General features: G+C 37.1%; 1 protein-coding gene across 5 annotated transcripts in view; it reads left to right on the forward strand.

The window, feature by feature from the left end:
- Positions 1 to 13,939, forward strand: part of LOC127430771 (rho GTPase-activating protein 24-like) — a 165,796-nt gene that overhangs the window by 143,774 nt on the left and 8,083 nt on the right. For 4 of the 5 annotated variants that reach the window (XM_051680820.1, XM_051680819.1, XM_051680822.1 and 1 more), the window contains 2 exons: positions 11,161 to 11,368; positions 12,674 to 12,806. In XM_051680820.1, coding sequence (XP_051536780.1) covers positions 11,161 to 11,368; positions 12,674 to 12,806 — 341 coding nt within the window. Of the gene's footprint in view, positions 1 to 7,900; positions 7,921 to 11,160; positions 11,369 to 12,673; positions 12,807 to 13,939 lie in introns of those variants that run through there. The other variant, XM_051680823.1, reaches the window with a different exon arrangement.

A 13,939-nucleotide genomic window follows, 5' to 3' on the forward strand; every position in this document is an offset into this window, starting at 1 on the left:
TCAGTTTAATTTGAACCAACTTTGCTTTGTGAGTCTCCCTCTCTGCACGCCCGCTGCACGTGATAGAGGGAGAGAGAGAGCGCGTGCTCTTATTCAAGTGACCGCAAGAACAAGGCACTTTTTGATGAAAACATAAAACAAGTAATTCTGAAAAAAACACTTTGATGTTCACAGTAAATACATCTGAAAATGTCTGTATCAGTTTCAGTGAACTTGTTTACATTCAGCCTGTCTGTAAGCTGAAGAAGTTTGTTGGATACTGTTTGATTTAGATATGCATAACTCACTCGGTCTTTCAAGAAACAGGAAAAATTCTAGACTTTAAATAAATAAATAAATACATGTGTTGGATGTTTGCGTTGTAGGGATGAACATGCAGATTTCAGATATAAAATCAGTGATTGAATGACTATATTTACTCGCTGAAATGAGATGATTTCCTATTAAGTCAGTAGGGACATTGGAATGTTTCGGCATAGCAATATGGTGGTGCAGTGGCTACACTGTTTTGACGTCATGAGCAATCCAGTACTATGTTATATATCAGTGGCTGCAACCCCTCCACTGTTCAAATCAAATCTATGCCCTTGGACGGGATGCAAGAACATGTACTGTGAGAACTGGACACATTGACAAACTCAGTGCATGACAGATTGCTGTCAACTGTAGGCTTGTTCAGTGATATGAGAATAAAACAAACAATATATTCAGTTCTTAAGCCACTTTTTGTATTGTCTAATCAATGCTTTATTCATCTGCCACAATTAGTGATGGGGAGTCGACTCCAAAAGTGTCGATTCCTCGACTCTGACTCGTCCTAGAATCGAAGTCGACTTTGATACAGGAATCGATTCTTTTGTTCGATTTCCGTAACTTTATGAACAAGATGTTGTGATTGGCTCAAATTAATGAATTGGCGTTCTTAAGAACTAGTCACATCCTCTACAAACACCTGTTGGTCATTCATCATGTGCGTTTGAGCGAGAGATAATGTGCGTGCATGCAAAAGAAAGAGAGGGTGTGACAGATTTTAAAACTTTCGGAAGTTTATGTAGTATTACATCAATGCAAGGGACAGTGTTTGGAGAAGTGGATTCTCCCAATTTGTCTAGTTTCTATATGACAATGAAATTATTTCCAACCCAGCCTGTTTCTTGTTATTTTCCCTCTTAAAATTGGATATGAGCAGCAACTAGGGAATGACATTGTTACCAGTCATTTTAAGGTAAAGTTATGCAATGTCTCTAATTTGAACAATACTAAAAGTGCACTGTTATAATAGCAGGAGTTTATGTCTTCATGTCACACATTTTAAAAACTCTTAAGAGAACATGAAAACTAAATTTAGTGTGCGATTAAAGACTGCAATCTTCACAGGGCCATCGCCAGAACATATGTAATAGGAAATACTGTTAATTTACAGGTAAGCTAGTGATATTTTATCAAAGCAATAACCAGACCAATATATCTTAATTAAACCCACTGCTGTTTGATCCGTTGTGGTCGAGACTATTTTAAATTTTCACTATACTTTCCATTAAAAAAAGTGATTTCACACACAATACTGTGCATTCCATTTAAAAACAACAGTCCAAATTAATTATTTTTTATTTTGTTACGTCTCCATAATATGCCTATTAATAGTTATTGAAGTGAAGAAAATATGTGTGATTTGTTTTTCCATCAGCATGGAAGCCATCTAGACTAAAGTAAGCTTTTCCCGTCCCACTAACTTTAGTGTATGGATCTGGGTAGAAGAAACTGACCAGCAGTTACAGAAAAACTTCAGCTTTATCACGGAGTGGCAGTCGGACACAATAAGCAGTGGACTGAGTGAGCTATATACGAGTGAAAATTAAACTATGATTTTTATAATTCTGTTGATTTTCCGCTCATGCCTGACAAGCAGTTTTGGGGGGGTGAAAATATGTCACTTGGGAAGGCACTGCCCATTAATGGCGATCCCTGGTGACAGCCCTGAATTTTGAAACTATCTTGATTGAAAATAAATTTGACAGCTGGAGACGGGAATCGGAGCCGACTCCAAAAAACTTGAAATCGAACACCCCTAGCCACAATAATGTAATTTATTTCAAACTGAATTTTAATCTGTATCATATCATTGTAGGCCCTACATAATATATTTATAAATCTTTGAATAATTCTGCATTATTTATATGAATTGTCTTTATTTGGGGGCCTTCCTCAGCAAATAATGATGTATGCGATTAATTGCGATTAAGTTTATTAATTAATGAACATGTCATGTAATAAATTAGATTAAACATATTAATCAGTTGACAGCCCTAATAAATAAATTTATATATTTTAAATATATATATACAGTTGTGCTCAGAAATTTGCACACCCTTGGAGAATTGGTAATATATGTACCATTTTTAAAGAAAACATGAGTGAGCAGGCAAAACACATTTCTTTTATTTCTTTATATACAACTGTAGGTTATAACAGAATGGCACAATCATAAAACAAAACATGGCAACAAAGAAAAATTAAATGACCCCTGTTCAAAAGTCTGCATACCCTTAGTTCTTAATACTGTGTATTGCCCCCTTTAGCATCAATGACAGCATGCAGTCTTTTGTAATAGTTGTCTATGAGGCCACAAATTCTTGCAGGTGGTATAGCTGCCCATTTTTCTTGGAAAATGCCTCCAGGTCATGCAAAGTCTTTGGTCGTCTTGCATGAATCGCACGTTTGAGATTTCCCCAGAGTGGCTCGATGATATTAAGGTCAGGAGACTGTGATGGCCACTCCAGAACCTTCACCTTTTTCTGCTTTAACCACTGGAGGGTCAACTTGGCCTTGTGCTTAGGGTCATTGTCGTGCTGGAAAGTCCAAGAGCGTCCCATGTGCAGCTTTTGTGCAGAAGAATGCAAATTGTCTGCCAGTATTTTCTGATAGCAAGCTGAATTCATCTTGCCATCAATTTTCACAAGATTCCCCGTGCCTTTAGAGCTCACACACCCCCAAAACATCAGTGAGCCACCACCATGCTTCACAGTGGGGATGGTATTCTTTTCACTATAGGCCTTGTTGACCCCTCTCCAAACATAGCGCTTATGGTTGTGACCATAAAGCTCTATTTTGATCTCGCCACTCCAAATTACAGTGTGCCAGAAGCTGTGAGGCATGTCAAGGTGTTGTCGGGCATATTGTAACTGGGCCTTTTTGTGGCATTGGTGCAGTAAAGGCTTCTTTCTGGCAACTCGACCATGCAGCTCATTTTTGTTCAAGTATTGTCATATTGTGCTCCTTGAAACAACCACACCGTCTTTTTCCAGAGCAGCCTGTATTTCTCCTAAGGTTACCTGTGGGTTTTTCTTTGTATCCCGAACAATTCTTCTGGCAGTTGTGGCTGAAATATTTCTTGGTCTACCTGACCTTGACTTGGTATCAAGAGATCCCCGAATTTTCCACTTCTTAATAAGTGATTGAACAGTACTGACTGGCATTTTCAAGGATTTGGATATCTTTTTATATTCTTTTCCATATTTATATAGTTCCATTACCTTGTTACGCAGGTCTTTTGACAGTTCTTTTTTGCTCCCCATGGCTCAGTATCTAGCCTGCTCAGTGCATCCACGTGAGAGCTTACAGTCTCATTGACTATTTATACACAGACACTAATTGCAATTTAAAAAGCCACAGGTGTGGGAAATTAAATTTTAATTGCCATTTAAACCTGTGTGTGTCACCTTGTGTGTCTGTAACAAGGCCAAACATTCAAGGGTATGTAAAGGGTGATTTCTGTTATCATTATGATTTAAAAAGGAGCCAAACAACTATGTGATAATAAATGGCTTCATATGATCACTATCCTTAAATAAAAGACTTCTTTTAGAATTTCTGCCAGGGTATGCAAACTTTTGAGCACAACTGTATATGGGGGGTGGGGGGGGAGTGGCACGTTCCCTTGTCAGCCCTATCACAACCACTAAAACAAAATCGACGCCTCTCTTTAAATCTATGCCTGAATTAAGCAACTTATTATAGGCTTTTCAGCAAAATTTTACAAGTAAAACCATTATGAAGCTGTTCTGTATTAGATAGTTGTACATTTTTATAGAATGTCTTTGTAAAGTATGGCACAATGAGCACTGCATGTCACAGGTTTGGTACAGAGTGTGTTTTTGCTCAGGTGACAGAAGGGTCTGCCCAATAGACATACATTTTGCTCTGTAAGAACATAAATTAGAGGGAACACTGCAGCTAACTCCATATTTAAGCTTAAGCAGGAAGGAGTGGTAAAACCCTTCCTGTCTTCAGGGCTTAGTTGAATTTGTACCATCTCGTACTTCATGTCTGCATCCGCAGATCCGTAAAGCTCCACCGATCCAAAACTTCCAGGAAGTCTGCCCTAATCCCCACTCATATGCATGCCACATGTGAATCACGCTTGTTTTAAGCCCCAGTGATGCAGACAAAAGACCAGTGAAGGAAAGGGAGGGTACGATTTTCTTCTCAGAGAGCGTGAAGTTTTCAGAAATATTCAGGCTGAAAGAACAGTGTAAAACATGCTGAATTTAGCTACTCTTTTCTCACTTTTATTGGCGATTTCTGTCATTCTTCTTGAGTTAAAGCTACTTTAAGTCTCTAAACAGTCTGTCAAATGCCTCAAGACTTTTTAAATTCATTTACAATGTTACAAAATCACATCAACTGAAAATACACAGGTTTTATTAAGTCAAGTCAAATTTATTTGTATAGTGCTTTTACAACAGATGTTGTTTCAAAGCAGCTGTACATGAAAATATGCTATAACAGAACATGAATGAATGTAATGGCAATATTAGTTATTTATGTTCAGAACTATTAGTGGTTAAAATTAGTAAACTAAGTAAGTGTTGTGGGTCACTGATTAAACATCATTTTATATTAACTATAAGTTTTAGTGTTAAAGTCCTTGAAGTCATCCCAAATTAACTGAGGAAACACACGTAGATGCATTGTCCTTTGATTTTGGCTGATGAAGGCTTTTGCTTGTGGTTAATTCATTTTCTATGTAGTTTACAAGAGTGTTGTCCCCTCCTTTGACAAAATTGATATAGGTATCATTCAGTGAGGAGCATCGCAGTCCGGCTGGAAGCTTATGGCAGGTAATTTTGGTGAACTCCATCCTGAGCCCATGCTTTATGCAGTGGCTCATTAAGAATCCCATGTCTTTGAGTTTGCATCAATTCATCCTCTGTGAAGCCTGTCTTAGTAGACTGAAGTGAAATCTGGCTGGCACATGCTGCAGTTGGTCATCATCACTCAGCAACACAGTGGGAATTGGACATCAGGCAGGACCGGAGGTGGATCTGGCAGGCTCTGGTAACCTTGGGATATGTTCCGGCAGACCTAACTAAAGCAGCATAGTTATGAATTGAGGGATAAATTAAGTGTATGCCTGGCTGAATAGATAAGTTTTTAGTCTAGACTTAAACTGAGAGAGTGTGTCTGAGTTCCAAACACTGCTAGGAAGACTATTCCATAGTTTAGGAGCCAAATATGAAAATGATCTCCCTCCTTTTGTGGATTTTGATTTTCTTGGTATTGTTAACAGGCCGGAGTTTTGCGATTGTAATGAGCATGATGGATTATAGTGTGACAGAAGGCCACTTAAATACTTTGGAGCTAGACCATACAAAGCTTTTTAAGTAATTAACAGAATTTTAAAATTAATACAAAACTTAATAGGTAGCCAATGTAATGCAGATAAATTGGGGATGATATGATCGTATTTCTTAGTTCTAGTTCACTCTCGCTGCTGCATTTTGAACCAACTGAAGTTTATTTATTAAACCTGCAGGACATCCACCAAGTAATGCATTACAATAATCTAGTCTTGAGGTTATGTACACATGAATTCGTTTTTCGACATCAGAAACAGATAGCATGTGTTGTAACTTGGCAATATTTCCGAGGTGAAAGAATGCAGGAAATTCGTTTTTTTCAAAGGTTAGATTGCTATCCTACATTTTTGCTGTAAAAGTTGATGTTACAGTATATCCATCAAGAATCAGATTATATTTTAAAGTCTTATATTTTGAGGTTTTTGTTCCAATAATTAGTACTTCTGTTTTATCAGAATTGAGTACAAGGAAATTTCTAGCCATCCACACTTTTAAATAATTTAACACACAAACTGTGAAATTTTGTCAGGTTTCGAAGAAATATAAAGTTGTGTATCGTTGGTATAACAGTGAAAACTAATTCCAGGGTTCCTGATAATGTCTCCCAAGGGGAGCATATATAGAGAGAAAAGCAGAGGCCCTAAAACTGATCCTTGTGGCACTCCATACTTAACTTTAATTTGATCTGACAGTTCCTCATTTACACAGACAAAGTGGTTGCGGTTAGAGAGATAGGACCTAAGCCAAGCTAATGCCTGTCCACAAATGCCAACATAATTCTCAAGCCTATCCAAGAGAACGCCATGATCTATGGTGTTGAAGGCACCACTAAGATATAAAAGCACTAGAAGAGAAATGCAGCCATGATCAGATGATAAGAGCAAGTCATTTGTAACTCTGATAAGTGCATTCTCTGTACTATGATGGGGCCTAAATCCTGACTGAAATTCTTCATATATATATATATATATATATATATATATATATATATATATATATATATATATATATGCGAAATACCTCTAATTTTGTATTCTACCACTCATGCTCCATTTTCTGAGCTGGTCTCTTGAGAGCATGGGTGTGATCTTTGTACCATGGTGCAGGATTTTTCTCTTTAACTTTCTTTAATCGAAGGGGGGCAACACTATCTAGAGTGCTAGAGAAGACTGTATCCATATTTTCTGTGACAACATCAAGTTCTTCTGAACTTTTTGGCATACTGAGTATTTGAGACAAGTCTGGAAGATTATTAGTGAAGCTATCTTTAGTAGTTGAAAGAATTGTTTTACCTGAATGATCATGTTGTGTAGATTGAGTTAGCTTTGCTAAGCACAGCATACAAGATACGAGGTAATGATCTGAGATATCATCGCTCTGCAGCAGAATTTCTATATTATCAACATCAATTCCATATGACAAGTTTAGATCTAGCGTATGATTTTGCCGTTGGGTTGGACCTATCACATTTTGTCTAACCCCAACAGAGTTGAGAATATTGATAAATGCTAATCCCAGTGTATAATTTTCGTTATCTATGTGAATGTTGAAGTCACCAACTGTTAAAGCTCTATCCACAGCAACCACTAGATCTGACAGAAAATCAGCAAATTCTTGAAGGAATTCAGAATATGGCCCTGGTGGTCTATATACTGTTGCAAGAACAAAAGATGACAAAGATTTTTTATTTATATCTGAACATGTCACATTAAGCATTATCAGTTCAAAAGAATTAAACTTATATCCAGACCTTTGAGTAACACTGAAAATATCAGTGTAAATTGTAGTAGCACCTCCTCCTCAACCTTTCAGATGAGGCTAATGTTTATAACAATAACCTGAAGGAGCAGACTCATTTAAACTAATATATTCATCTGTTTTAGTCTAGGTTTCAGTCAAACAGAGCGAATCCAAACTATGATCTGTAATTTCATTTACAATTAGTGATTTGCATGAAAGCAATCTAATGTTTAGTAGTCCTACCTTTAAATGATGTTTATCTTCAGGTTTTTTTTTTTTTTTTTTTTTCCAAGTTTGACATCAATATTTTTTTTTCTAAATGACTTAATGAGGGTTTTTTGTTTGGTAGTTTGGGGAACAGACACAGTCTCTATATTCTCTATGTGTTGTAGTTTAGTGACCTGTGTGATGTCTCAAGGCAGCTTGCAGACGTTCGGATTAGCCAGTTTGTCTGCTTCTTGACCTGGGCCCCAGTTAGTCAAATACTACAGTTGCAATGGAAATTATTCAACCCCCCCAAGGACAGTAAGGATTTACAAAGGTAAGCTTTTCTGATGACCCAGAATTTTTAAACTTTACATCTATATCAGTTGAGTGACACATTCAAAGTCATAGTGTGAATATATAACCTTATATTTCTAAATAGCAGGATTTTTTAAAAATACAGCAATGTCATAATTATTCAACCCCTATTGCATGTAGATGTTTCTTAAATATGTAAGGCTACACAAGTAATTGTTTTAAAATTAAGTCATCAATCTGCTGTGGCACTTATTTAAGTTTTTTAATTTAAGTTTAGCATTGTAAGCATTACAAAATTACAAGTTTAGCAAGTAAGTATTTCTATGCAAAAAAGCTAATAGAGGAGATTATTTCATTACATAAGAAAGGTCATGGCTAAAAGTAAATTTCTATGGCATTTCAATTTCCAATAGACAACGTTGGCAGCACCATTCATATATTTCTTTAAATATGGTACAACAGCAACCTTCTTGGGGTGTGGAAGAAAGCAAAACTTCACCAAGGGAAATGTTGACTCTAGTTGACTGAATATTCAAGAAGTAATTAGGAAAGACCTGTGGAGTCCTGGAAGAAGGTTTTATAAACGTATGACACTAAACTGAAAATGTGTTTTAGACCCATGGGTCAGCAGTACGTCTGGAGTAAGATGACAAGGTGTTGACAAGAATGACACCATCCCCACAGTCAAGCATGGAGGTGGGTCAGTCCTGTTATGGGGGTGTTTTGTGGCTGCAGGAAACAGCTATCCTGACTATGTGACTGACACCATGGATTCTTTCAGGTGTCAGGCCATTTTGGCATGAAAAATAAGATGCCTTCAGTGTATAAATTGAAGCTCGCTGATCACTGGACTTTCCAGTAAGACAATAACACATCCAAGTTGTCCAAAATCTGGTTCAGGGATAGGTCGTGGAATGTCCTTAAATGGCCCTTTCAGTCCATCATTAAAATTCAATTGCAAACCTTTGTTGGGATTTCAAGGAAGCTGTGGCAGCACAGAAACCAAAGAATGTCAATGAGCTGGAAGCTTTTGCTCATGAGAAATGTGTAAAAATTCTAATAGACAGGTGTCCGAAGCCTAAGAACACTTACCTGAAACATTTATTTGCTGTTATTAAGGATAAAGGATACTCCACAAATGATTGACTTTGGAGGTTGAATATTTTTTACATGTCAAAATCACTCAAATGTGTATTAAAAACTTACTTTGACTGTTTACTGAGGTTTTAGTTGATGTGTTTTAATTCACATCACCAGAATGTATTGCTGGTCAGGGGGGTTGAATAATTTTGATTTCAACTGTACCACTATTAAGACTATGAGCCATATTATTAGAGGAGAACGGCACCTTCCCTGGAGGGATGGAGTCTATCTCTCTTTAGCAGTTCAGGTCTTCCCCAAAAAGTCTTCCAATAGTCTATGAATCCTATGCTATTCTCCTGACACCACTCAGACATCCAGCCATTCAGTGACATTAATCTACTATAAACCTTGTCACCATGATGAGCAGGGAGGGGGCCAGAGCATATTACAATGTCTGACATTTTTTTGTTCAAGTTCACACACCTCTTTAACATTATCTTTAGTGATCTCTGGCTGGCGAAGCTGGACATTGTTAGTGCCGACATGAATAACAATCTTAGAAAATCTACATTAGCATTAGCCAGCACTTGTAAATTTGATCTGATGTCAGACGCTCTGGCACTTAAAAATAGGGGCTGGAGTCTCTTTTTCTACATTTCTACATTAAAATAGAGTCGCCAATAACAAGGGTGCTTTCAACATGATTATCAGTGGGTGTATCACTGAGTAGGGAGAATCGATTGGAAATCCTAACAGGAACAGGAGAGTGGTGTCGCTTTACCCTGTGAGTATGCTGCCCAGACGTCACCCAAATGCCCTGCTGCGGGGGCTCTACAGCCAGAACCAAAGTGTGTGTGTTGCTCGTTGTACTACCAGCACCCGAAACAGTATCTACCGGCTGCTCTTTCTCACTGATCTTCACTAGCGTTCGGATGCGCATCTCCAACTCATTAAACTTCTCCATCAGCCTGACTAATTCCTTATATTTATCACATGTGAATCCCTCGCTGCTGACGGAAGAAGCTATAGTAAACATGTGGCATGCAATGCACGAAGTGATAAAATGAGCAGATGCCATGACTTACCGCAATTGTTTGTTGATTAGTGGTTTGAGATTTATACAATGATCAATGTAAAAAATGTGTGCGGTAAAGCATGCAGTGTAATCATGATAAAAATGGAAAGGCGGGTGTGCGTGGTAAAATGCACATAGTTGTATCTTTAAAAAGTATAAAAGCAGAAAATACAATGACCACAAAAAATGGGAGGGATAAAAGATTAAACACTGAAAATAGAAAGATAAGCAATGCTAAGCAGGTTTGCAGGCTACAGACATGAGCACTAGCAGCAACAGAAACAGGAAACAGCGTCACAGTATATACAGTGTGTGTATATATATATATATATATAGTATATACAGTATATATATCGATATTTAGGTCACTATACAATATTATTGTGATTATTTTTGGTGTATTGCGATTATAATTACGATATATTGTGATATTTCACTCAGTGTTTCTCATTCTTCTTCATCAGACTTAAGAGAACTGTTTCCAAATCACCAAATGCATTGTTAAATTAAGATTTAACCTGTTTATTTCCTAATATCTACATCCAATGCAAAGCCATAAGCACATAAGACCATATTGGCTCCCTGTTTCTGTGGTTAGGTCAATGTAGCTAGTCTTTCTTAAAATTAATTATTGTATTTATGAATACAATAGTAGCCTAAACACTTTAAAAACATTATTTATTACAACACCGTTTCAATACACGAAAGTATAATAGAGTTCACCTAAAAGGTTAGCCTATTTTATATGATATTACAAATTTTGTCAAAATACCTCAGCTAATGTTACAACTGTAAAATCATGATACATTTTAGTAAGGGAGGGTGATTATATATAAATTATGATAACTGCACCTTTTAAGGGACTGTTGTTGAATTCCCATATCGATTTGGCAGAGATAATGTTTTTCCCCATCAGCATAATATTAATGTGTTAAAATGCAGGCAGCAGCCAAAAAATGCACCAGGGTTTAAGAGGTTAAATTTCCTGGGTTATGAAAGAGCAACCTGAGCACTGAAATTTTCATCTGGTATAAAGGCAGGGATGTAATATATCAGCAGAATTTTCATGCTACATTCTAGCTGTACTTTATATTTTTCCAGGAATCTTTGGTCAAAAGTTGGAAGAGACTGTTCGATATGAGCGTCGCTATGGAAACAAAATGGCACCCATGCTGGTGGAGCAGTGTGTGGACTTCATCCGGCGATGGGGATTACGAGAGGAAGGGCTTTTCCGTCTGCCTGGACAGGCCAACCTTGTCAAAGACCTCCAGGATGCTTTCGACTGTGGAGAGAAGCCATCTTTTGACTGGTATAGCATGCCCTTTAGCCTAACCCTAACCCCTAGCCTAACCCTAAACCCTAACCTAACCTAACCCTAATGTTCTCTCAGGACACAACCTTAAAATGTGTCGACTCGATGCTGGACACCTTTTTTATTTAGAATAAGCTTTCTCTGCACTTCCATGATTCCCGACACTGCAATTCACATCAACAGCTGTCTCTCAGTTTATTTTCAGTCTGCTATTTTAGCGATAAAGGTCAGAGCTTTACAGTCACGCTGTCAGGAAGACAACAGGGAAAGCACACTGCATATTTAGCACTGTTCATATATAGAACTTCCCTGTATCTGAAGTAAAGGTGATAATTATAAAGCATTTATAATGCATTTGACAGTTAGGCTATGTGTGCATGTGCCTGTGTGTAGCAGACTTGGAGGTTGAGAATGTGTGTGTGTGTGTGTGTGTGTGTGTGTAGCTGTCACATCCACCACAACTCTAATAACGACCCTGTAAAAGATGTCCCACCTTTTCAACCCAAGTGTCTATAAATCCTGCTTGTTACGGTGTTGTCATGACCCTGGCTCCTTTATTGCTTGGATACAGGACTGTTCTTTGATGTGCTGGTACTTGCTCTGATTTAGTACCAGGCTCCTGTTAATCTCCCCATTAGATGTGCTGGGATACCAACACAGGGACGCCAACATGTCCACCCTTTAGGGATGTGCAAGAATTGTCGACCAGTCGACTAGTCTTTCAACAACTGACTTGTTAATTAGTGACGTTTACTTTTTTATTTTAATATTTAAGACAGTTAATATTGGAATTATTGTAGTTTAAATATTTTTTTCTATTCACAAATACTATTACAATTAGTATAAAAAAGTATAGTATAAACATTATTTTTATAAATCTGACAGTTTACCTCATATGCAGTTTGCTTCAGGCTAAACTGTTAGCGCGAGTCACGTCGCGGAAAACAAGTGCAAGTTTCTATTATTAAGAAACGCGTCTGATTGGTGTCTTGTGGAAATTACTCCAGCCTAATTATAAAGGGCTTTATTGATGACTAGTCGACTGACTATCGACATAACCCACCGACTAAGCGATTTTGAAATTATGTCATTTTGCATATCCCTACCACCTATCCCATTGATTCTGCCCGGGTAGGATTCATTCATTCCTACACTACAATAATTTTTCTATAATTTTAAACACTGCTATTTTTATCGCTTCTTTTCTTAATGTTTCTCACACTGTATGCTTCTAGTTTGCTGTTTTGATGTAGAACTGATCTTTTATATTAATATGGCTACTCTTCCGGTTTATCTTTGCAGTAATACAGATGTACACACGGTAGCCTCCTTGCTGAAGCTGTACTTGAGAGAGCTTCCTGAGCCCGTCATTCCTTTCTGTAAATATGATGAGTTTCTGGCCTGCACCAAACTCCTCAGCAAAGACCAGGATGCAGTAAGTGCTCTTATAACATGTTGATTCTGTTATTGCAGAACAAATGAGATTTTTATTTTGTCTTGTTTAACCCTCAGACCCAAGCATTGACATTGATTAATATTGTGTTTTTTTCTCCTTGAAAGTGTTTTTAGGAAACCACTGATTATAAAAACCCAGATTTTTAAGCATATTTTGCTATGGGGTGAATTATGTGTGACTTTGGCAAACAATAGCAAAAATTTTTAAGCATATTTTTCTTTGGGGTGAATTTTGCATAAATTTGGCAATCAATGGGAAAAATTATATATATATATATATATATATACAGTTGTGCTCAAAAGTTTGCATACCCTGGCAGAAATTGTGAAATTTTGTCATTGATTTTGAAAATAGGACTGATCATGCAAAAAAACTGTATTTTATTTAAGGATAGTGATCATATGAAGCCATTTATTATCACATAGTTGTTTGGCTCCTTTTTAAATCATAATGGTAACAGAAATCACCCAAATGGCCTTGATCAAAAGTTTACATACCCTTGAATGTTTGGCCTTGTTACAGACACACAAGGTGACACACACAGGTTTAAATGGCAATTAAAATTAAATTTCCCACACCTGTGGCTTTTTAAATTGCAATTAGTGTCTGTGTATAAATAGTCAATGAGTTTGTTAGCTCTCACGTGGATGCACCGAGCAGGCTAGATACTGAGCCATGGGGAGCAGAAAAGAACTGTCAAAAGACCTGTTATGCTCCCCATGGCTCAGTATCTAGCCTGCTCAGTGCATCCACGTGAGAGCTAACAAACTCATTGACTATTTATACACAGACACTAATTGCAATTTAAAAAGCCACAGGTGTGGGAAATTAAACTTTAATTGCCATGGTATGCAAACTTTTGAGCACAACTGTATATATATATAAAGGCCTACTTTTCTGGGTGATTTTTTAGTGAGATTTTAGCAAGCAGTGACATTCAATATGCAAATTACAGTTTAACGTGTCAGCTACTGTTGTGTTTTTTTTTTGTTTTTTTGTTTTTTTACCATTTAGGTATTATTTAATTGCATTAAAGAAACATTGCTGTTGTTTGATTTTTGTACAGTATGTAGTCTCCATTTAGCTAAGATAGTTTAGCACTGTGATAAGTT

Source organism: Myxocyprinus asiaticus, chromosome 40 (genome assembly GCF_019703515.2).
Source record: "Myxocyprinus asiaticus isolate MX2 ecotype Aquarium Trade chromosome 40, UBuf_Myxa_2, whole genome shotgun sequence".
Taxonomy (NCBI): domain Eukaryota; kingdom Metazoa; phylum Chordata; class Actinopteri; order Cypriniformes; family Catostomidae; genus Myxocyprinus; species Myxocyprinus asiaticus.